General features: G+C 32.6%; 4 protein-coding genes across 4 annotated transcripts in view; 1 reads left to right on the top strand and 3 right to left on the bottom strand.

Annotated features, from left to right (window-relative positions):
- Nucleotides 1–5456: 5456 nt before the first annotated feature.
- On the top strand, nt 5457–6929 carry LOC123213582 (protein SOB FIVE-LIKE 5-like). Its single transcript, XM_044633054.1, has 4 exons — nt 5457–6201; nt 6304–6390; nt 6487–6560; nt 6676–6929. The coding sequence occupies exons 1-4, from the start codon at nt 5788–5790 to the stop codon at nt 6683–6685; spliced, it is 585 nt and encodes a 194-aa protein (XP_044488989.1). The 5' UTR covers nt 5457–5787; the 3' UTR covers nt 6686–6929.
- Nucleotides 6930–10135: 3206 nt separating this feature from the next.
- Nucleotides 10136–11017, bottom strand: LOC123214818. The gene is made up of 3 exons (XM_044634813.1): nt 10662–11017; nt 10518–10564; nt 10136–10381 (listed from the first exon to the last, which is right to left on the bottom strand). Exons 1-3 carry the CDS (start codon nt 10903–10905, stop codon nt 10247–10249), a joined length of 426 nt encoding a protein of 141 aa, XP_044490748.1. The 5' UTR covers nt 10906–11017; the 3' UTR covers nt 10136–10246.
- Nucleotides 11018–12449: 1432 nt separating this feature from the next.
- LOC123214796 (magnesium transporter MRS2-3-like) lies at nt 12450–16658 on the bottom strand. The gene is made up of 6 exons (XM_044634787.1): nt 16152–16658; nt 15568–15807; nt 15332–15460; nt 14982–15133; nt 14656–14896; nt 12450–12904 (listed from the first exon to the last, which is right to left on the bottom strand). The coding sequence occupies exons 1-6, from the start codon at nt 16590–16592 to the stop codon at nt 12617–12619; spliced, it is 1491 nt and encodes a 496-aa protein (XP_044490722.1). The 5' UTR covers nt 16593–16658; the 3' UTR covers nt 12450–12616.
- Nucleotides 16659–24035: 7377 nt separating this feature from the next.
- The window catches only part of LOC123213730 (serine carboxypeptidase-like 17), an 81768-nt gene continuing 81274 nt past the window's right edge, over nt 24036–24529 (bottom strand). The window contains exons 13-14 of the mRNA XM_044633226.1: nt 24338–24392; nt 24036–24241 (exon numbers count right to left, since the gene is read on the bottom strand). Coding sequence (XP_044489161.1) covers nt 24158–24241; nt 24338–24392 — 139 coding nt within the window. The 3' untranslated portion in view covers nt 24036–24157. The remainder of the gene's footprint in view (nt 24242–24337; nt 24393–24529) is intronic.

The raw sequence follows: 24529 nt of genomic DNA on the forward strand, positions 1-24529 counted from the left end.
TAAAAGGTTAATTAATATTTGCCACTAAGGTTTGATTTTGGAAATTTTGAGGGCAGTTTTATTTTAAATTATTTGTCTTTTTGTAGTTTTTATTTATAATTTTAATTAGAATTTGATGATAAATTTAATTTTAACTCTCCCAAAAACGTGTGATAATGATATAATAAATACGAAATTTAGACTTAGACAGTTTAATTATATATATATAAATTGTAATATTAACTATCATATAATTCTTATACTTTTTTGTATTATGATAAAACTTTATTATAACTCGACAGATAATCGACATGTTAAGGTTCTATAATTGGAGGATGAATGACACAAAGATTATTCATATGACTCATTCTAACTTGTCAATTGTTACATCTTGAAATTTGACAATTGGCATTCTTTGACAATTTGCCAACCTAAACCCTCAATAGCTTTGATCTTTTTTGTACTTGACATGCATGCTAGTTTTCAAATGTTGACAACAATTATTGTGGTTTAAATTATAAAAATACCCTATAAATAGTATCTGCCTACCTGCCTATCTTGTGAATAATGCCTATGTGAACAGTATTTATGAATAATATTTATGAATAGTATCACACTTATTACGCTTCAAATATTGACAATAACAGTCGTGATTTAAATTATGCAAATACCATGTAAATAGTATCACGCCTACCTGTCTATCCCATGAATAATATCTCTTGTGAATAGTGTCTATGAATAATACCTATAAATAGTATCGCATTTGTTAGTATTTAAATTTTGACAACAACAATGTAGTATAAATTATGAAGATACCTTATGAATAGAATCACGCCTATCAACCTATCTCATGAATATATCTCCTGTGAACGATATCGTGCTTCGTTGCCTACCCCACGTACACTGTTTTCAAAAAAATCAAACTATTTCGTTTTCGAGTAATTCTATTTAATAAACTAAGCATTATTTCATTCTAATACAAATTTGATGTAAATAAATAATTTATATATCTAAATTAATTATAAAACAATAACAAAAACAACTAGCAAAGTATGATTCATCACAACATAAAGAAATCTCAAATTTTCAAAATAAATAAGAAATAATATGATTAAATGCTACTTCCCTAAATTAAAATGATTATGATGAAGAATTTTTTTAATTTTAAACTAAGTTTTAGATAAGTTTGAAAGTCCAAAGTTCTTAAAATTAAGGATGAATGGAAAAGGAGGATGAAGTTCAGGACTTAGCTATATTCATTTAACACAGAAAAAAGGTTTAAAATTGTACAACATAATTAAAATAAAGTTAAATTAATTAATTTTTTTATATAAATAAACAAATGGTGTAAAATTATATAAATAAAAACATATTATTATATGATTAAATATTATTTTATTTGTAATTTTAAATTATTTAATTATATAATTAATATATTATTATTTATTTATAAAATTATAATTAAAATAATAATAATAAAAAGCCGGGATCTTGAAAGTAACATCAGAATTAGTGGGAGCCTATATTACATTGTTTGATTTGATGTATCCAGAGAATAGCAGTGATTAACAATAAGTAACTGTATAAAAATAAATACTATGCTTTCAAATTTCTATTGATCCGTGAAACTTAATTTGAATTGATCTCTCACACATGATTCTTTAATTTGACAAAATTAGATTAATTTATTAGATCAAATTAAGATTCTTTTTTAGCTACATTTAATTATTATATATCAAATAATTTTTTATTAAAATTATTTTTATAAATTAAATCACAAAAATAGCACACCCTTCCAAAATTTTCACAATCCTATCAATAATAGAGCAGAGATTTTTTTTTTTTTTTTTTGGGTTGGATGAAGCGTAAATCCAGTCAAGATGATTCAATTAGAATCCAAAACCACGTAGTAGCTTAGTGGAGAAATGCATGAGGGTAAACTTGGCTTCAATGTTAATAGTTAAAACGATAAATCCCATCCAACCTTCATTTCTTCCCTATTGAGACCTTCATTTCTTCCAACCTTTATTAATTGAATGGTTTTCGAAAAGGATGGGTGAGCTGGGTTCTGAGTTTTCGTCCTTATGAACCCCCTGGGCAAGTGGTCGTGCAAGTTGTTTCTTGGGTTTCCTTCTGGGACTGTAAACTGGCTTCTTTCTTGGAAATAGCCCTCATGATTTTTACTTTATTTCCGTTTAAAATTATCCAATACATTATGATACCATTATCATACAAATAAATATGGAGAGAGAGAGAGAGTACTTTTCTCTGCTCAATCAAACAAGTGACGGTTGCACATAGTTTTGGTTGGCGCAGAAATTGGTGAAAGAGTGGTAAAGTATTTACTATTTACAGTTATGTTGGACAAAACAGCATCTCAAATTGAGAAAGGTTTCCGTTGGGCCCGGCCATCTTTAAGTGCATTATTTGGGCGGTTCTTCCTAAGTTAGTCCAATTCAACTGGGACAACTTCACGGGCTAGACATTGACCCACAATCCTCACGTCCAACTCAATTATTGATAAATTATTAATACAAATTATATGTATTTATTTTAGACATATATATACACATATTTATATATTTTATCATAAAATTATTGATAAATTATGAATAAAATAAGATTCAATTATAAGATAATATATATAATAGTATTTATAAATTATATGCAAATATTTGATAACGGTGTCATTGATTTCAATATTGACATAATTAATACTATATTACACCGATTATTAGATGTTACAGCCAATATATTTGACTTCAATTCTATCCCATAAGTAAAACAAATCCGACAAAAAAAATCTCCAAATCTTAGAAATGTTGGCGCGATTGAAAGCACAAACTGTCCTCCTTAAACAGTAAATTTTGACTTAAGTTAAAAAGATCAAAAACAAAGAAATTGCAGAAGAAAACAAAAATGAGCTGGATATGAAAAGAAAAGAAGACGTGGGTGGAGACTAGGCCATGAAAATGGACCACTCAAATGGTAGCCACCTGGGAGCGTCCAACTTTTCTTTTTTTTTTTTTTTTAAATTTTTAGATTGAAAAGTAGAAATAAGCAGTTGCCTTCAATTGAAAGTAGGATGATTTTTATTAATTATTTAATATTTTAAATTTCAGAGTTACTGGAAAGTTCAATAAATAAAAATTAAAAAAATGAAATACGGGCTGGGGTTAATGTCTACGTGGCAACTCTGGCGGTAATCCGCACGGTCGGTCGCTTCATCTAGTACAGCGTCCGTACCATGTAATTTTACTATAACGACAATGTGATGTAATCGTGTTAACGGGTCCCACTGCTACATCCCACGTGGCTTACGATTGCATTGCACGAGATATTTATTTATTTATTATGATAAATAAATACGCAATCAAATGGGACAATGAAGATAATCATGATTTTAGAAATAGAAGCACAGCGAGAAAGGAGAGAGTTGGTTAAGCAAATTGGTCAAAAATAGGAACTGTGAAAGAATGGGCCCATCCCATATGAGCTGGATAGAGAGCCATAGGAAAGGCATCTTTCAATTAGTGATGAGAGAAAGAGAGATTGCCCAATTTGTATATCTTCCCTCTTCATTCCCACTTTGATGGCTTTTAATTAATTATTTAATTCCAACACATGCTCACCCTTCACTTGCCCTTTTTCAATTTGCATTTACTTCATCTCAATTTGTTCAATACAAGAAGCTACCTTTCTACACCACATTGATTTCTATCATCAATTATTATTATTGGTAGCATTTTCTCTTCTAAATTAATTTCTTAAAATTTATAAAATAAAAAGACTATTCACAGATATGATAACGAGACAAAAATAAGTTTAATATTTTAATTCATATCCTTATTTTTATAAGAGAAACTAATTTTATTTTTGTCTTATTTTCAAAAAAGAAATGATGGAGAATTTTAGTCTCTTTTTGTGAAAATTTCTCGTACCTTTATCTCTTTGTCCTTCTTAGAAATATTATAAAATATATATAAAGTATTAAGATAAATTTATAATAATTTAAAATTTTTAAAGATAATTAAATATATAAAGATTTTAAAAATATATAAGAAAGAAAGAGAATTAAAAAAGAAAACCTTTTTTCTATTTTAAAAGGGATGAATTTGTTATAAACAGCCCAACAGATAAGCCCGCACGGTTTTGTTCCTAAAACACGTCTCTTGGGTAAAGGGCTTCTGGCCCCTGTTTATATACAAACTCAGTAGACTACACGAGAGTGATGTGAGACTTCAGGTCACAACACACCCCCCCCCCCCCCAATCGCGAATCGTGCTGATAACGTGTTATAAACAGCCCAACAGATATTGTCCGCTTTGGGCTTTAAGCCCGCATGGTTTTGTTCCTAAAACGCGTCTCTTGGGTAAAGGGCTTCTGGCCCTTGTTTATATACAAACTCAGTAGACACCCCCCATCGCGAATCGCGCTGATAACGTGTTATAAACAGTCCAACAGATGTTATCCGTTTTGGGTTTCAAGCCCGTATGGTTTTATTCCTAAAATGCGTCTCTTGGGTAAAAGGCTTCTGACCCCTGTTTATATACAAACTCAGTAGACTGCACGAGAGCGATGTGAGACTTCAGGTCACAACAAAATTAAAGATTTGATTTTACAAACTGATATATATATTTAAAGAACCCGTGAAGCGTCATTATACTAAGTAGATAGATATAGCTTAGGTACAATTATAAAGAAGAAAATCACAAGGACTTCCAATTTAATGGCATATGGTAGGTACAAACCCTAATTGCCTGACCAAAAAGGCTATAGATGTAATGTGAGTTACGGATGGTGATGGTGCGATTGAAGCTTGATATTGAAAACCCCTAAAAATATAAATTAAACATCGGAAATAGTACCAAAGAGAAGTAATTATAAATATTCAGTTCAAAAGAGAATTTTGGTTGAAGTGCGTGTGCATGCACGTGCAAACATGTGTGTGAAAATATGTGGAAGAGGCCGCACGTGCCCACATGTGTGCGTGATTTTCTTCAAAAGTTGAGCAGTAAAATGTGATGGCATGTGGGAACCTAGTCAACTTGTATGGCCATTTCTCCCCTTTCCCCAAGGCAACTCACCCAAATGCATAGAAATATTTATGTAGGTGTAGGGCATTAAATTTAAAATAATAAATTATTATGAAAATTAGCCCTATACCTATATTTCACAGTAAAATTAAATGATCACATCAAATAAAACTGTTTTTCTCCCAAAATTATTAACCCATCTCAACAAATTAAAAAGGTTTAACTTCCCATGCCTAAATTTGGGTAAACACCCCACAGGCTATATAATAGAAAGAAGATACATAAAAAAGGGAAAAAAGATACAATAAATACATAAACGAGTACTAGATTTGTCTGCAGAGAGACATTACATCTCGGCGGGCTTGTTAGTTCAATAATATTTTTCAATTTAAGAGAGGACCGCCGAAATTTACATAAACTCCCCAACTAAAAACAACAATATTAATCAAAAGAAAGCAATGAAATGTCACCTAAAAACGAAGAAGCATGGGAGAGAGAGAAATAGAAATTGCATTACTGCAGAAAAGAGATATGTGTCCATATTCTTAGGAAGGGAAAATTGGACGTGTGCCCGGTTTTGTTAAGAGGGTACACTGTGCCTCGCTGTCTCGCATGTGAAGAAGTTGTGGCTTTCTCTTCTCTCTCTTACATGCATCCACTATAATCTTCAAACCCCAGCTCCCATTTTTCTCCATTCTTAATTTCCTATCTATCTTCCTCTTTTTACTCTGAACAATTTTTTTTTTTTATTTACTCTTTTCTTATTACCAAAATGAACGTTTTGGCTTCAGAATGCACTAGTGGGTGTGAGTCAGGGTGGACTCTTTACTTGGAGCAGTCTAATCTTGCTTCGCATAGAAATGCTAATAAGTTTGCCAATGGTAAGGCCGGCTTTTGTGAGCAAAATTTTCAACATTGTGATGATGAAGAGGAGGATTTATCTATGGTTTCTGATGCGTCTTCTGGACCTCCAACTTTCCATGAAGATGAAGTGTGTTTCAATGATGTTGATAGATACCAGCTGCAATACCCTCCTTTCAAAGCTGCTACTCCACAAGCAGCCAATGGTAGTGGGAAAATAAGGCTGAAAAAGAAGGAAAAAAGAAGCCGCCGTGACAAAGAACAACTCCTGCCTTCTTTTCTTGACGACACTGCTAGTTCTCCTGTCATAAGCTTCTCCTCCAAGGTAATTTTTCTTCACATTTATAGCATGATTTAGGCAATGCGAGATCATTAAGTGTTTCATTTTACTTGGGTTTTTCATGAGTTCTTAATCTTTTACTTGCAGAATAATTTTTCTGCTCTCAACAACAACCAGACCTCAATGGAGAGTGTGTTAGATTATTCTCAAGGATACTCTGCAACTCACTTTCAGGTATAATTTTTATGGCTGGTTTAATTTGTTCTAATATTTAGTTGTTTGTTTGCAAAGAGTGTGAATGTCAATAACCACTGAGTTAATTTCTTGCAGGGGAGATCTGCATTTCAAGATCCTTTTGGTTTCTTGCAATCTTCTAACTCTGGAAACCATGTTCAAAATAACCAGTTGAGTAAATTTTTTTCATAGTCTGACAATGCATCAAATTCAAAATTTGAATCTTTAAGTTACTATATTCAATGATGGTCATCCCACTGAGAGTTTAAATATTTGAATTTACAGGTGGTTATAAGGGGTAATTAAGAGGAATGATGAAGAGATGAGATAAGGTGACTTCCATCAGTTTTCCTGCAGAAATGTTGCTGTAGAAGTTGCACTAAAAATGAAAAAGCAAATGGATCTCATCATATTAAGAGGATCTTGTTGCTTTCTCTTTTCCTATTTTCAAGTTTTCCTAATTTTACCTGTCAATCCAGTGGGAAACAACCAACCTGAGAGCAAAAGTTGGAAATAAATTTCTTGTTTTCAAAATTCAATTATCTTGTCAAGGAATAGTGGGTGCAAATGAGCTTAATTTTGTCCTTTAGGCCGCCTCTTGTGGAATTATGCAGAGTCCTTGAATTTAATGGAGCCCCATCCCCTCTTTATATCACCACCACTTGCTTTCTCTCCCATTCTTATCAGCCAAATGCAATCCACAAATAAAGTCAAGGAGCAAACCAATAATATATAAGCAACTAATGCATAATTCAATTAACTTAATCGTTCAGTAATGCACATGAAGAAATGCCGATAATTCTTTTCACAATTCTTTTAAGTCTATTATAACTCCAATTATTTTATTAAAGTAAGGGACAAATGCAAGTACTTTCATACACTTGTTTGGTGGATTTTCACTAGAATATAAATCAGATCCAAATGCATATCTGATAATTGATTAGGCGGGATTTGCTCAAATCTATTATGGAAGTGAAAAGTTTGATAAGTAGAAGCAATACAACCAATAAGGATAAGACCTTAATGTCTCTGACTATCCTCACAAAGCTCTATCCACATTGAAACTTCATATTTTTCTCATAATGCATCACAAATCAAACAGCAAATGCAAAAAAAAAATGAGACAAGATGATGGGAAATATAATGGGTTATTATGGGCAGTGAGATCAGAGTTCAGAGAAGAGTGAAGGAAATGACAAACACAATGTTGGAATATTTCATTTGCATCTCCATGACCCTTTTTTGAAGCCCAGAAGATCCTGCCTGTGATCTTCCTGACCCAATGGAACATGCTCCATTTAATTTAATATATACTTTTTATCTCATCTGTAAGGATCATACATTTAACCTTTTTTTATACCATTTGTTTATACAATTTTGCTCCCTCCAACCCTGTCTGCTTTGTAGCTTTCATTGAACTTGATGTCATCCACAATTATATGTCTTCCCTTCATTTCTTTATTGATGTAACTATTCCTTGTCATCTTCTCATTAACATTATATTATGGAAAAAGTTGCAAAAGATAAAAAAGAAAAGATACAAGTTGGAATTTAGGATGTCAAAGTTCTGAGCTATACTACTCACATGTTCTTTTTGATTTCTTTATATATTTCCCTCATGCTATGGGAGTCTTCCTTGTAGTCAAAAAATTACAAACAAAGGAAGAGAAAAAAATAATGATAAACAAAACAAGAACCTTTTGGATAAGGATCTAATTCAAGTATGGGATAAACATCTATGTTGTTCCAACCACCACCAAAACAAGAGACTTCATTTTTCTTCTGTAACTTACAGAGGGGAAAGGAATGGCTTTCTTGTTTCTTACATTTAACTCAATTCTATTCCTGTCTCCATGCCCTTTTCGCTTCACCTCTGTTTCCATTTTTCATGACACCACTCACTATTCTCTCCCTGTGCTTTCATCATCTTCACATTCATTACTCCTTTTCTATCAATTAATTTTTCTTTCCGGATTGTTCTTCATTTTAAAGTATTGAAGAGTGTGAGACTGACAACAAATTTATTCATCAACTTACATAATTTAATTTGCTTAAAGTCGGTACACCAAGATAAAAGATGAAGGAATTGTTTAAACTGGTCAAACTTCTCAAAGAATTTAATAGGAATTGATCTTATGGTTTTACTAAAATAATATTTTCTTAAATTCCTATGGAAAACTTCAAAGAAACTAAGAGAAAAATATGGCTTAAACCTGCCTGAAAATTTGACTGGATTTTACAGCAATTTCACCATAAAAGGAATTAACCTTGTTTTAAGCATATTTTGCTAAAAAAAGATTGCGGGGAGATTTCCTTACTTGATCAACTCTCCCCTGTTTTAACTTCATCATGAATTTATAATAGAGTCATGTATTGATCACTTTAAATTATAATATTGACGCCTCTTTTTGTTTGCAGTTAGATATATATACTATCAAACTTGAAAGAAACTACTACTGATCACAGGCATTAATTTTCCACCAGCATTAACCTAATTGCGTAGCATCTGCTCCCTCATTTGTGTACAAATTTGTTAGACTTTCACCTTAGAAAATGGCAACGGGTTTCTTGTAACCATGTTGCAATTGAGAGAAGATAAGGGCTGATAGATGGGCTCAAGTGTTATTGGACAATAACACAATAGTAATTGAGCTGAAAAAGGAAGCTTGGACTTAGAGACCCAAAGAGCAAGTGAAATGATCCAAGTTGAGGTTGGAGTCGGAGGAGGTTGAAAGATAGGGTCGTATTGGGGGGTATAGAGGAACATTCCAGCTTCATCATCTTATAGAATTCAAAGTAAGCCAACTTGGCTCAAGCTTTACAAAATAGAACGAGGGGAATTTGCTTGTTGAAGGGAACCGGTATTGTTAACTTCCTGTTATTTAATAATTAGGGTAATTATCATTGGAATGAAGTAGTGTTTTAAAAATTGGATAGAACCGATTGGCTCAACTGATTCAACTAAGAAACAGTCTATAATCCAGTCTGATTTTCATATAATGTTGACTACAATCTTGAAGACACTGAGTTATCGGGGAGAGAAGCAAGATGAAAGCAACTCAAGAGGCCGACTCCGAATGGTAAGTTGACTAAAATCTTGACGACACTATGAGTTTGATGTTCCACGCTTCAATGGTTAATGACTGGATTTATAAGGTTGAGAAGTTCTTTAACCAGGTTAACAAAGAAATTCAGAAGAAAAGTATTAAATAGGACAGTTCTGATGTGAAATCTATTATATCTATAAATTCAAAATTTAAAATGATTTTAATTATTAAGAAAGAAATTTAATCCCTTTGTGGAGCCGAACTGAGCCCACTTAGGATCTTAAAAAACTGTATTTCATCCTTCAGATTTCTTCTTCTGTCTTAGGAAATGCTTAATTTTTCTTATTAAATTAAATAATAGGAAGAAATATTGTTAATGTTAAAGGTAAGGGAAAAGGGAAACCCAGAACCCCTTCTTCTCTAACCACCTCAGCAATTTTTGACACCATAAGCAAAGCTAATTGGTATTTCTTTTGAAAATTTTAACATCATTACTGAGAATTCTATAGTTTTCGTTTTTATACATCAATTAGATGCCTTCCTTCACTCGATAATCTTCTATTTTCTTCATATGATTGATTTGTCACCCATGCAAATGACCCTTAACTCCTATGATTCAGGAAAACTCGTTATCTTGTTTAAAGAAAAAGCAATTGAGGTCAATCTTTTTTTAATTTTGACAGTAAAAAGAGGTTAAATAAATAAAATTTCTACTTACTCATATATATGAACTTCATACATAGTTGCATAAATTTATTATAAATTTGCAATAACAACTAGCTAAAGAAAAATTTGGAAGACAATGTTAATTATTTGTTAGTCTTAAGCCAATCAAGAATACCCTTCTCTGATTCAGAGAGCTCCCGGTCCTCCTTGGCTTTCAAAGACCCTTCTATAAATTCAAAGTAATCTTTGTAATTCCGCTTGTAATAGCTGTCCAATCTCTGCCAATAAAGATAACTCAGTGAACAAATAAATATCAGAAAAATGCCTTACTGGTCTAAACTTAAAAGTTTTCTTTTGATATATTACAAGAAGTTTATCCCTAATGAAAAAAGGAGGATAATGTAAAGGTTTTACCTCCTTGTCATTCTTTGCCTTGTTTTCCTCCGATTTCTTCAAATATTCTGATAAAATTAGCAATAGAAATTACACACATTTCTGCTGAAAAGAAAGTAACACAGGCGACAAAGAAATCGAGGAAGAAGGGAAATAGTGAAGTACTTTTGAGAAACTCAGTGGTTGAATCCTTAACTTGAGGAGTAGCTGCTACAGTGGATACAAGTATCCCTCTTCTTCCTATATCTATATCACTGACTGGTGTTTTTGCTTTTGGATTTGTTCTTCTTGAAGAGGTTGGAGGTGAGGTTGATTCTCTTCTACTGGGAATTGCTTGGACATTTAAGGAAGCATATTTGTTGACTGTCACAGTTAAAGCCATCAAAATACTCTGCCCTATTGAACTCATCAATAACCATTACACTTCAAGCTTTCTCTCTGGAGTTGGAGTTGGCTATGGTTATGGGACTGGAATGGCCAGAGCCACTAGTTTTCTTACAGAATGTGGATGATGATATGATAATTTTTTTCATTTTTATTCCCTTTTCTTGCCTTATCCTCAATATTTGCATCAATTGTATTTTACCATTAAATAGTTTTAATATATTTTTGGATTAAAAATATATATTTTATTTGTTGTATTAAACACATATTAAATAATTGTATTATACATGGTGATTTTTTATTTTTTCAGACAAAAAAACAAAGTATTATCATTATATATGAAAATATAAAACTCAACTTAAATAGTAACAAGTTACAATCATTTTCCTCCAAAATCGAAAACCTTTAAGAATCCTATTATTATTATTATTATTTAATTGTTATTTTGCGCCATCAATTTATCATTTTACCTTTCAATTTGTTAATATCAAAACATGACAATTCACATCAATAACTCAATCAAGTCAAAAAAATTATTTTTTTACTAGATTTATATCAGAAAAATCTTACAATGGTATAAGGGTTTTCACTGTTTCCATCGCCAAAAAAAAAAAACTTGAATTGAAAAATATTGATATGACAAATCCTACTTTTGTCTCTATCATTAGACATTACAACTTAAACTCCATCCATTTCTTACAAAAAAAAAAATAATAATATAAGCCTGATTAATCCTGGCTATGTGTTTGAAATTTTAGTTTGAATCTTGGCTATGTTATATATTTGAAAATTCTTAACCAATGTATTGTGTTTGAGAGCTTTGAGACTATAATTCTAATCTCTCTTATGTGTTATGTTTATATTATATATAATAGTCGATTAATTATTTTATATTTGAAATGTTATATTTATTTTAACTAAAAATCTACGAGAATGGTTAAATTTAGGATTGATAATTCTATAATTTTTTAAACATATTATTAACGATATTCCATAAACCAGCTTGTGGGTGCATGCTAGGCTCTAGGATTGCAAAGGCGTGAATAAAAATCCGTGCGAAAGTGATACCCAAGAGAGAAAAAACACGTTCTAAAATCTTCATCTCTCTACTGAAATTTCGCTGCAGTGGACTTAGATCATTCATGATAGACCTAGTTAAATTATGCTGTGCTTTCTTGGGTTGTATTTGCTTTCTTGTGCTGTTATTTGACATCCTTTATGGCATCTTGCATCTGTTTTGTTGCAATAATTCACCACCTGCAACAACTCTTGAAACCATTCAGCCGCAAAGCACAAATTTTTAGCCGCATAAACCACGGCCTTTGCCACAAATAATCTGAAATTATTGAGCCACATAAACCAAACATTTTCAGCCGAAAATGAAGATAATCTGATTATAATAATTATGATTCATTGGTGTACGGGACTCTAATTTATCCAAATATCATAGAAATTTCAGTTTTCCTACCATAATAGAGATTACATTCTCTTACAAGAAATTTCAGATTGAAAATTTTCCATGATCTTTGAGCATATGTTTAATTTTACAAAATGTATGCACTATTAAAATCTGGAAAAGCAGACATCAAATGTTCCTGCATTCAGAGCATATGATGTATATTATTCATAAACACGGCATGAAAATTCAAGTTTTAGAAAGTTGCATTCCTGTAAAAAGATACAACACAACTTAATTCCAGTAACTGACTTCTTTAACAATATAGTATCACCATCTTTCACTCCAGCAAACGCTTGTGCTTGCACCAGACAATAGCAACTACATACAGGAATATGCTCCCAGTGGCACCGCCAACAACAGTCCAAATAAACTCTTGCATGCCTGATTTTTCTTCATCAAAAAGATCGATGGTGATATTCATTCCAAAGACACCAGCCACAACAACGAATGCACTCACCACAAGGGTTGCAGTTGTTAGCATGACACCCATTTGCAAAAGATGATTCTGTTTGTCATCCAGCATTATGTTAATGTAGTCTTCTGTGTCATCTACGTACTCCCTCAGCTTCCAAGAAACAAAAATACAATGATAAGGAAACATGTTAAGAGTATCTAGGGAAAACTAACGGAATGGATTGATTTCCAAAGTGAATGTCAGTTTGTATATAAAAGCAAAGGAAAACAACTTTCAAATCTATATCCTTACTCTTTATGCAACCCCAATGTGTATGAACCCTTCCGTAACCATCATTTCAAAATTCAAACTCAAATTTCATCACACCCCTTCTTAAAATGGAAAAGCAGAATTACAGATCGTAGAAAGTTTCTACCACCACAGGGAGTGAATTACTATACTTTGTTTGAGTGGGGAAAACAAAATGAGAAAGTTTCTGTAAGCATCACGAAAAAACTATATTGTGCGGTAAAACTAATTTTTAAAGTCTCCATTATATGAAGCACTAGCCCTAATTTTGGCCAACAATAATATAAATAAGGATAATTTTAGTAGTTAGAAGAAATTGCCAAATTGCTTAAATTTAAAATTAGCTACACCATACAGGCGGCCATGTCATGTCCATGGTACTTGTCTGCCCTTTTTCAAACAATGAGCATCATCAACATCCTTACCCTTAAAAAAAGAGTTTCATAATCTTGCAACTACACTTAGGAACAATGTTAAGCTGTAACACATCTGCCTACCCTGATAGACCTATAATCTACAAGTTAGCACAGTGGCTGCTCTCTTTCTCAGGACACTCCCCTCTCTGAGCTGTTCCTTCTGGAAGAATCTCTTAACACTATACAAGTGTGAATTTTCAATCAACCACCCCCCAAAGGTTATACAATAAATAAAAGAGCTCCTTACGTGGAAAGTGTTTCTGCGGCCATAACAAGAATTAGGTGAATAACTAACAGTAAACCTAAAAAATAAAACGTCCAAAGCCACATTCACTGTTTCACCGATAAATATCTAAAAGATTTCATGGTAAGAGTGTCTTCTCCTTCAAAAAATCTTTGTGTCAGAGCATATATGAGCAGAAATGTCAGATTTCTAATCTCAATCTAAAGATCGAATCTAGACTAATAAATGCAATTAAGACTTCCACCAGGCTAACCACTCTGTTATACAGTCCTATTCTTGTAATATACACTAATAATATATAGATACTTAGATGCTAGGGGATTTAAACTCTGATAAATAAGTTTAGGCCATGCGGCCACTGATTGAGAGCCTCATACTCATAGATTAGCAGTATCAGAGCAAGGTAGGCACCCATTGCACTTGCACATTAGAATTCCCATGAAGAAAAGACTAATTAATTCCTCATAGTGTAATATATTATACAGTTGAAGTGAGTTGCCTTGATAAACATCAATATCACAGACCTCTGGAGATGGGAGCATGAGGAGTAATCCTGTCCAAACAGTTTATGAACCACATCTACATAAATGTTTTCAGTAAAGAGACATGCCCTGTATTGCTTTGATACCTGTTTACACGGATGTTCAACTTTTCATATTGACATTTATATGTTTGGTTAATCCTGACTTATTATTGTTCACCTCTTCTTTTTATGTGAAGCAAATGACAGTTTAGGGGAGACAAAATTATGGAGAACTGGTAAACTGACTTTTTGATGAAAAAAGTTCTATATTTTTTAACAGCACAAGGCTTTAACATGTTTACTTTTCGGTGTTGTGTTTGCATATATATTACCAAACAAGACATCATGAGCTTCTCACAACTATTTTAGTATGTGAATCTTTTTATGTGTTTCATGAAATAGGATCAAGTAGTGAACTTAAGTGTCATACCGTAGACAGCTTGTTTAGTGTGCCATCAATCTGGACAAAGTATGCCTCCAGGAGCATTTCAAGCTCCTCAACATCAAGTACCTTGCCTATAGAACTGTAAGTGGTACTAGTACGAGACTCGTGGCTGTCCTTGCCAAGTGAATTATGTGCAGCAAACAACTCATGGGCGTTCTCTGCGTTAAGATCAACTTCATAACTAGTGTATCCCCCAGTAGCATCCACTGATAATTCAGCAGGAGTCCTGAAATAGTAGGAGAATATGAAGAGAAAAGCATAAATAAAAATGAAATAGGAAGGCCAGATAACAAAGTGATAGAAATAGGTACCCGTCATCCATATGTGATTGAAGATCCATGTCATCTCTCTCATTCATAGAAGAAGTGGAGGAGTTTTCAAGTTGTTGAACCAACTTTTCGGTCAGATACATCTCAGCCATGTCTTCATCATCATCCAGCAAGTGTTCTAATTCATCCCTCACCTGGAGATGAACACATGCTCACCTTAGTCAAAAAGACTTTGGTAAGAGATAAAAACTATCAATAACTTGAGAGCATGGTTTTTTAAGTGATTTGATATGCACTCTTAAATTGCATCTACAAGATCAATAGGTTATACCAGCCTATTCAACACAGATTAACAGGAAACCATATAATCCAAAATCTAGAAATCACTCAACCTTCTGAACACGTCCAGTTATTGCAACCAAGCGGCTCTTAATTTGACGGACACGTTCCAAATTGAGGGTACTGATCTTTGAAGTCAGCTTATCTAAGGCTGGGTGAGCTTCTTGTTCCAACGTTTTTGCCTTAGGAAGAAACAGGAACAAGTACAATTATGAGAACAAAGAAAACAAATGCACAATGGCAAAGTAGTAAAGAAAAATCTAGGAAAGTAGGAACTAAGGTAAGTTACTTCATTTTCTAAGCAACTGCAGGCAGCCTCAAGGCAGGCTTCCAGTGCAACAAACTCAAAAGGAAGAACCTTTGGTCCATCACGGTTCTCAAGACCTTGTTTCCCATCTGCCTTACCTTCCTCGTGTTGACCCTCATACTGTGGAAAACCTCCTGAAAATGTTGGAGGACTGGAATCTCTTGATTGTGTTTCTTCCAAATCATACAAATTTTTCCATCTTGAATCATCTCCAGTGCCCTCCTACACAAAAGATACCATTATAACATCATCAAGCATATACATAACAATCCAACAAACTTAACAACAAATTAATATAAATCAGAGTGAATGTAAAATTGAAGTTGAAGGCCTTGCAGCCCATTTAATCAATTGAGCATTCACATTTGAATCAAACAAATGCACTTTATGCAAGTAAAACAATCAGAAAACATATTTTACCGATATCCCTTTTAAGGATAAATTCATAACAATTTTCATATTTCAAAAGAGGGTTCTGATAAAACTGACACCAAAAAATATCTAGAACACATCACAAAAGAGTGAAACAATTATAATGATAAAAGATTTTTTTAAAAAAAAAAAACCTTAGCTTTAGTGGCCTGATAGTGGCACAAAATCCTCCTCTGTAATTCTTCAACAAAGGGAACAACAAAAGGGTCTCTAGAATTAAGCAACAGAACTTCCTGGGCTGTAATAATAGCCTTGATGTGCTCCAAATTTATAACAATTGCCCGTTCTCGGCCCAACACAGTTGAAGGGTACGAGAGTTGCGGATCCAGGATCCGAAGGTCTCGCGCCGGCAGCCCCGTGCGGCGCATGATGGCGTGCTTTCCGGCCTCCACTATCTGGGCCTGCCCACTTGAATCAAGAAGCAGCCAGTGCCGAACCCCCGTTGGCTTCTTACGGAGACCAGCGGCTGTGGAAAGGGCCATGTTGGCAGAGACAATTGGAGGTCGGGCTGATTCCGGGTCATCATCGGGTTGCGTATGACCCTGTTTTGCATAAGGAGGGTGGTAGGTTCTCATCGTACGGACTGCACGGTGTTGTACGCCGCTCTCACGCAAGGATAATTGGTTTAGTGTTATGCTTTTCCGTGCTGTCTGAAGTTTTATAATTATACGTATTTCAATTTTTTTTTAGTAATTATTTTTTTTTTATTTTGTCTTATTTAATATGTCTATCAGTCTATGTATGGGATGAAAGTAAATTTTATAATTGAGAAATAAATTAATTAATGAAGTAGATTATGTTGACAGGCTGACATTCCTAATCCTCCTCAAAAACATTTTCAAGAATTTGTCATACACATCTTATCATATTTGATTTAAAAACAAACAATTTCCACAAAGCAAGCAGTCCAGGTAGGCTCGGAGTCATTTTCCCCCAAAATTTAAGGAACTTCACCCACTAGAGATAATTTTATACATGTACTTCTTTTACAAGGAACCTTTTCTACCATTTTGCAAGAATGTCTATGTGCATATATTTTGTATAAATAATTAATTAATATATAAAATATGTGTCATTATATAATTAGATATTACTCAATAGTATGTATTCGTAATTTTATTGTTTTGAGTATTGGAAATCACTAATCATGTGGCTGCAATTCTCATCGGAAGAGAGCATTTCTATTGAGAACAATACGTTTTGGGATAACAGTAGCTGCCTCAAATCCTGGAATACATGATCAAGTGAAGAGACATTCTTACGTAGGGAACCAACATGCAGCATGCATGCAAGGAGGGTAGTCAACGTGCTGGGAGGACTGCAAGAGTTAGTCTACACTGTTATTAATTTATTGCATATTTGTATTATTTGTTCATTATTCTTTCCTGCGATGTTGTTGGTTGTTTGACAAGGTCAATTTGTTTGCGATGTAAGCTGACTTGTTTTGTTTACGGTGTTCCATGTGCGGATTTTATGCTTCTTCTTCCCCTTGTAGTGTGGCCTATATATAGGATGTTAGTTTTCACTGAGTAAACTCATCTATATTTTCTCTTTAATGTTTCATTTTTGCATATTGCATACTTTCCTTGCTTCTCTTGTTCCCCTTTAATAGCTAGTTAGCATAAGGGTGGGAAGATGTCAGAGATGGTCGCAAGAGAGGATAGAGAAAAAACCTTAGAGTTGGAAAGAAAAATCACTTTTCAAAATTTGAAACTGGGTTGAAATTATCAATTTTTTAAAATAGGGGATGTGATTAAATTATATTTTTTTTACTATTCTTAATAAAATAATAGTTTTTACCTTTATAACTAACAAATAATTTTAACAGAAGTTTTAAGGGTATATGAGTTTTTGAAACTTAACGGATGAAAATTTGAGAATGAACTAAACCTTGGATGGGAGTTTAAGAATGGATTAAATCTTGGGTGGAAATAAGTCTTTTGGCTTGTGAGCAATTAGTTATGGTGGGGGTGAGCGGATTTGGATACCCTGTAAAAATATGAAAAACCTAAACAAGTTGGTTTCTAAAAATAGGAACTAGAACTTAAAACCTACAAGGTCAGTTTTAGGTAAAAACCGATCTTGTAAGTTTCAGGTAGGTTTTGGTTCCTATCTGGAACCCATAATTCACCAAAAAAATGTCTCTAGGGTTTGAATGTTGGTTTAACTCCTTCATTATCTCTACCTCTCAACCATAAAATCCTATGTAATTACTCATTTATTCTCTTCCCTTCTCTCATTTTCAAAACCCGCCTGGTAGAAATTATTCATTTCTTCTCTTCATTTCTCTCATTTTCAAACCCCACCTGGCAGAAAGTTTCGTTGTTTCTCACCATTACTCTTCTTAAACAAAAACATAAGTACACTCTTTTTACAAGCCTCCCATTGCTGCTTAGACGTCACCCAACATTGTTAACAAAGTTGCAGACTCTCGGGATACTGTAAACATTATAGGCATTTTGAATACAATGTATTTTCCAAACACATACACATTAATTTTATCTTTATATTTTGGCTCTGGTTTTGGTTTCGATTTCTTAGAAGTTGAAATTGAAACCGAAATCAAAACTGTCTGGTTCTATAAAATTGAAATTAAAACCTATCCAAAATAGACGAGTTTTTAGTAGGAATAAAAACCAAAAGTTAGGTACCCGGCAGTCCGGGCTCTGGTTAGATTTTGGTAGGAATAAATTATTATTGTGACAAAATTATTATTGGAGTAGAAATTTGAGAAAGAATTGTTAATTAATTAATTTCAACTCTTGTCTTCAATAGTTTTGACAAGTCTGCCACTTTTGTTACACTACACCAAGCAACCTTCCAGTCAACACATTTATTCATATTTAAGTACTCTCTATCCTTGTATAGAAGTGTTTTGATTAGGCAATGAGATCATCTTGCTTCCGTTTAACGTGTAATCTGGAGTGCGTTATTATTTATTAATATATTAGATACCACATTTAATCATGATTAATTATATGAATAATGCATTCAAATTGAAGTCAAATTAAGTCATATATAATAAATAAATGAAGAGAATAAATCATGCTCACCCACAATTTAAGGTTCGAAAGGGCGGTTCCAGGATATCAACGAAGACTCTTTATTATTATAATAATTAATTTTTATTAAAAAGATTATTACGTAAAATAAATTGGACAGTAGTTTGTTTGAAAATAAATGATGATTTTTTTAGTTGAAATTTAAAATTGAAATACAACACATGTGAGTTGAAAGTTTAAATAAAATTATATGTATATTTTTTTAAATATATAATTGAATAGTTAGACTATGTTTATTATGATATTGGGTAATTTTAAATTAAAAATAAAATTTTACCTAATTATATTATAATATATTATTTATATATCCACTTAGGACTGATGTATAAACATGATAAATTTTTTTGAAAATAACTTATCTGGCACCTTGGCCATCCACAAACCATGGTTGCCAATAGTATTCAATTGTCAATTTCAAAGATTTTATCCATGTCCGTGTACCCACTTATGGCATTGTCATGTGTTTGGGTGGCTGAGAAGTGATTAACAGGAAGGTTAAATTGGGAGGGAGAGCCAACACCATCGAAGATAGCGTTCGCCGTCTCCGACGATGGTTTGCAAAACCCAAGGGAGAAATTTTAATTTTTCAAATTTTAGATGGAGAGAATTATAAGATTTTCAAGCTAGGGGGTAAATATAATAAAATTTTAATTTTTTTGTTAAATACAATTTTATCATTAACTCTAACTAAGATTTTTAACAGATAGGTGGGACATTTAGATTTTTAAACCTCACGAATATGATTTTAAAATAACACCTAAACTTGAATGGGAAATAGTCCATTGGCCTTACTTTTTCTACGCACTAAAAAATTCAAACAAAAATTTTCATTTTTATGGGCATAATGCTAAAAAAGATAAATTAATTAAACTAAGTAGTTAGTTTGCCGCGTAAACTTTTTTCGATAAGAATTCTTAGCTTTTACCATTTTAAGCAAATTATATTTTTCATTCCAAAAATATCTCTCATCTTATATCTCAGCGTTTACAGTAAATTTTACAGCAGCTTTCGCAGATTAATCTCTTATATTTCAGAAGATACGTATTAAGCTTAATTTTTTTGTAATGAATAAGATTAATTTTTTATATAATAATTGATTCTTATATACTTTTATACAATTACAAAATAATAGATATACCGAACGTTTTCTCAAAACGATGCGTTTTTTCAAGCGGGTGCAAAAATGTGCAAAATGGTGCTTGAAAGGATGCAGGTGCATATGAGGGTGTGACAACGTTGAAGGGGTGCGTGAAATGATGCAAGTGTAGATGCGTGAAAGGGTGTGGGAAGAGGTGCGAGTGCGTGAAAGGGTGCGACAAATTATAATAATAATAATAATAATAATAATAATAGTATAATATAATATAATACAATATATTATATTATATATAAAAATATAATATATTATAAAGGGGTGCATCTCCTGCGCCCCTTTATATATAAATAAAAGGGTGCGTAGAGGGGTGCACCATTCACACACTCTTTCTAAATTTGTTGTACCCTTCCATACACCTGCACCCCTTCACGCACCATTTCCAAATTGTCGCGCCCTTTCAAGCACTTGCACTCGTTCCTGTACCTCTTCACGCACCCTTTCCAAATTTGTTGCACCCTTCCATGCATCCCTTCACGCACCATTTCCAAATTGTTGCACCATTTCACTCACCTACACCTGCATTTGTTCTCGCACCCTTCACGCACTGCCACACCCTTTCATGCACTCGCATCCCCTCATGCACCCTTTCCAAATTGCCACACACTTTCACGCACTCGCACCCCTTCATGCATTGTCGCACCATTTCATGCACCCACATACCTTTACTCACCCTTTCCAAATTGTCGTACCCTCTCATGCACCCGCACCCCTTCATGCACCATTTCCAAATTGCCGCACCCTTTTCAAATTTTTGCCCCCTTCCATGCACCCACACCATTTCACACATCATTTCACACATTTTCGCACCGGCTCGGAAAAAACACACCGTTTTGAGAAAACATTCGGTATATCTATCATTTTGTAATTGTATAAATGTATATAAAAATAAATTATTATATAAAAAATTAATTTGTTTTTCATTTATAGATATTATTCATTACAGAAAAATTAAGTTTAATGTGTATCGTTTGAAATATAAAAGATTAATGTTGTGAAAACTACTATAAAAACTAAGAAATTAGAAAAGGGATATTTTTGGAATGAAAAATGTGATTTGCTTAAAAAAATTAAAACTAAGAATTCGTGTCAAAAAAATTTATGCGACAAACTGACTATCTATTTTACTTAATTTCCCGCTAAAAAATGATTAAAACAAATATAGGACATATGTCAATTTACCTCCTCGACTTGTAGAAGATCTTTTATGCATAGAGTGTTGTTCCGATCTGGATCAACGTACTTCCCCTTGCAAGTTCTTTCTATCGACTTCCAAAAAAAAAAAATTTAGATATGTATATTGTAAATTGAGAAATTTTAAGACAATTTTTGGGGAATACACCTTATAGAGTTCATCTGATATGAGTACGTTTAACTGAGCAAACTGGACTCTTGCATTCGAGTATTTGTTATTATCCGTGACTGGGTTGCCAAGCATGTAGCCCTGAGTACACCATCAAAATTATCTATATGCATTCTAATTTCTTTTGTTATAAAGTAGCCTAAAATGGTTTAAAATTATCTTTAGTGATATGTGGACTTAGGTGGTAACTAATGCCACCGAATTGGAAGCAAAAGTGCTTCAAGTCCTCAACACTTCAGAATTCTCAAACTTATTTTAATTTTTTGGTAACGAGTAATCCCACTCGAACCAAATTGTTACTTTTATGGGACTGAATTAACTACACCAAATAAAACAAATCCTGAATTAGAGTGTGTTATTATTGGCTGTATTTGGGATTTGGGTTTGAGTTTCCTCCAAATTTGATATTTTTCTACTTTGTAAAATTCAGTTTTCCTTTAATATCTTCACCCATAAACAAAAGCTTAAAAGCCAACTCACTGAAACTATTCCATATTATGTGCACTATTATTTTTCTTTGGAAGAGTGCACTATTATTTTTATATATGTATAGAGTTACAGTTTTTTTTTTTTTTGGAAATTCTAACATACTTGATTCTCAAGCTCAATAATTATGAAATTTACTATTTTCTAATAATAATTTAAGAGTTCACTGTTCTTCAAATAGTGCTTATGAAATTAGATTCTTTAGACGAGAAATCATGAAAATAGTCTCTTACAAAAAAAAAAAAAAACATTTATTTGGTTGTATAAATGTGAAAAATACATTTTATTTTTAATAATTCTCAACATTTACTTAAATTTTCGACTGTTTTTTAGTTTTAATAAACACAAAATAAAAAACAAAATAGGGATGCCAGACTCATGATCTTATCCTCAACATGGTAAATGACATTAAATTCTCACCATACAAAACCAACTGCTTAATAACATGTCATTTTCTATATATATATATATGACTTTGCGTTGCCAATATTATTATGACCAGGTTTAGTTGATTGACAAAAGTTTGGTATGATTAATTTTCAAAAATTTAAATAACTGTCTAAAAATTCGGTAAAACTATAAGTGTAATTTCACCATAATCTAGGATTTTACTTTTTTACCTGTCATAATTGCCCCTCCTATTTTTCAAAACGTGTTGTTATACCTTCACGAACCAAATTCTCTCTTTGCCTTGCCCCCATTTTCTTCTTGTTTCCCGTTTTCTTCGTATTCTTTCTACTGTTTTTTGACAAGATGAGCTTCTGAAATATCTGTTTTCTCTATTTAGAAACTATGGTTGGTTATACTGTGAGATTTCATCTTATGGAATTTCGATTTTGGTGATGGGTTATACTGTTGGATGGGGTAAGATCAACAAACGCGTCCGTTATGTCTGACGCCATTTATACCTGAGGATATGCTGGAGACGTTCAATGAGAAGCTATGGGAGGCTTCCGGCTTCCTCCATTTTTTTTATGCTGAATATTCTCAGGTTTCTGTTTACAGACCATAACTTAAACGAATGAAGAAAAAGATTTTTTTTTTTCTTTTGATCGTATAAAGGAGCCACGGTGTTTGGTTTGAACCTTGTAAATGCAAGATACAGTGAATCTTGAAGTGAAATGGAAACGAAAAGCTACATATTATAAGCAAATGTTAATAATAATTAACTCCATTGATTTGTAGTTTGTACAGTTTTCTTCTTCTTCTTCATCTTATCCTTCTTGTTTCTTACTTGGTTTCTCAATTAATGGAGACGAAAAGATTTAGATTTTTTCAGTTGATTTGATTTGGATCTCATTATTTGGCCATGGCTGAAGGAGTATTTGATGATTATGATGGTGATCTCGTTCAAGGTTAATTTCTGGGTTCATTTTTCATATTTGTTACCAGGGATTCGGAGGTTTTGTTCTTATTTTCCTGTGTGGAAACGATGAACCTTTCAATCATTCATGGTGGCTTCTTCTCCCCATGTCAATTCAACTATTTTTCAATTTGATTTGCTTTCAAATGTTAATAAATGAGTAAAACCCAAATGAAGAAATCTCACGGTAAAACCAACCATAGTTTCTAAAGAGAGAAAACAAAAACTGTCAAGAAAAACAATAGGAAGAATAAGAAGAAAATGAGAAATGGAAAGAAAAGGGAGCTAGGAAAATAAGAGTAATAAATTAAAAAAAATAAAACCCTATATATTAGTTAAATAATATTTTTATTCTTATAACCAACTGATTTTTCTAACAATAGCCCTTGATAGATAATTATTTAGATTTACACAAATTAATAAATAAAATTTTATCAATACACTAAACCTTTGGTGGGAAAAAGTCTTTTGGCATATTATTATTGATTTATACTGATTTACAACCCCCGAACGTAACAAGATTAATATATAATTATTTCACAACCAAATTAACATAATCATTTCATTACAGAACTAATTTTTAAACTCAAGTAATGCAAAATTATTGGTAAATATTAAACGAAAAGTCAAAAGACGGTAGCAGTGCATAAGATTTATTTATTTCTCAAAAATCTGTGATTAAATTAGAATAAAACGCCCATCAATATTGATAACTAGATGGGATAATATGCCAACCATCGACAAATCATAGCCAAACATTCCTTAGGCTTGTACTCTGGAGCTGTGTGACCCCCTCCCTGTCAAACACAATAAATTTTTATAATTCAATTAAAATTGATTGATTAAAATATAACAAAAAATAAAGATGTGATTTTCCTCTAGAGTATGCTTGCCTTCACAGTCGTGAATGTGAAACTGGACGGAATTTTATAATACTGTCTTGTGTACCTATATAGAACAGTATGTATACTTAGTTTACGATACAAAACATACAAACAGTTAAAAATTTATTAACTAAATTATGTGTAAACATTTTTTAGTACATATAATTAAATACACGAATTATGTGTTATTATGATTTGTAT

Source organism: Mangifera indica, chromosome 4 (genome assembly GCF_011075055.1).
Source record: "Mangifera indica cultivar Alphonso chromosome 4, CATAS_Mindica_2.1, whole genome shotgun sequence".
Taxonomy (NCBI): domain Eukaryota; kingdom Viridiplantae; phylum Streptophyta; class Magnoliopsida; order Sapindales; family Anacardiaceae; genus Mangifera; species Mangifera indica.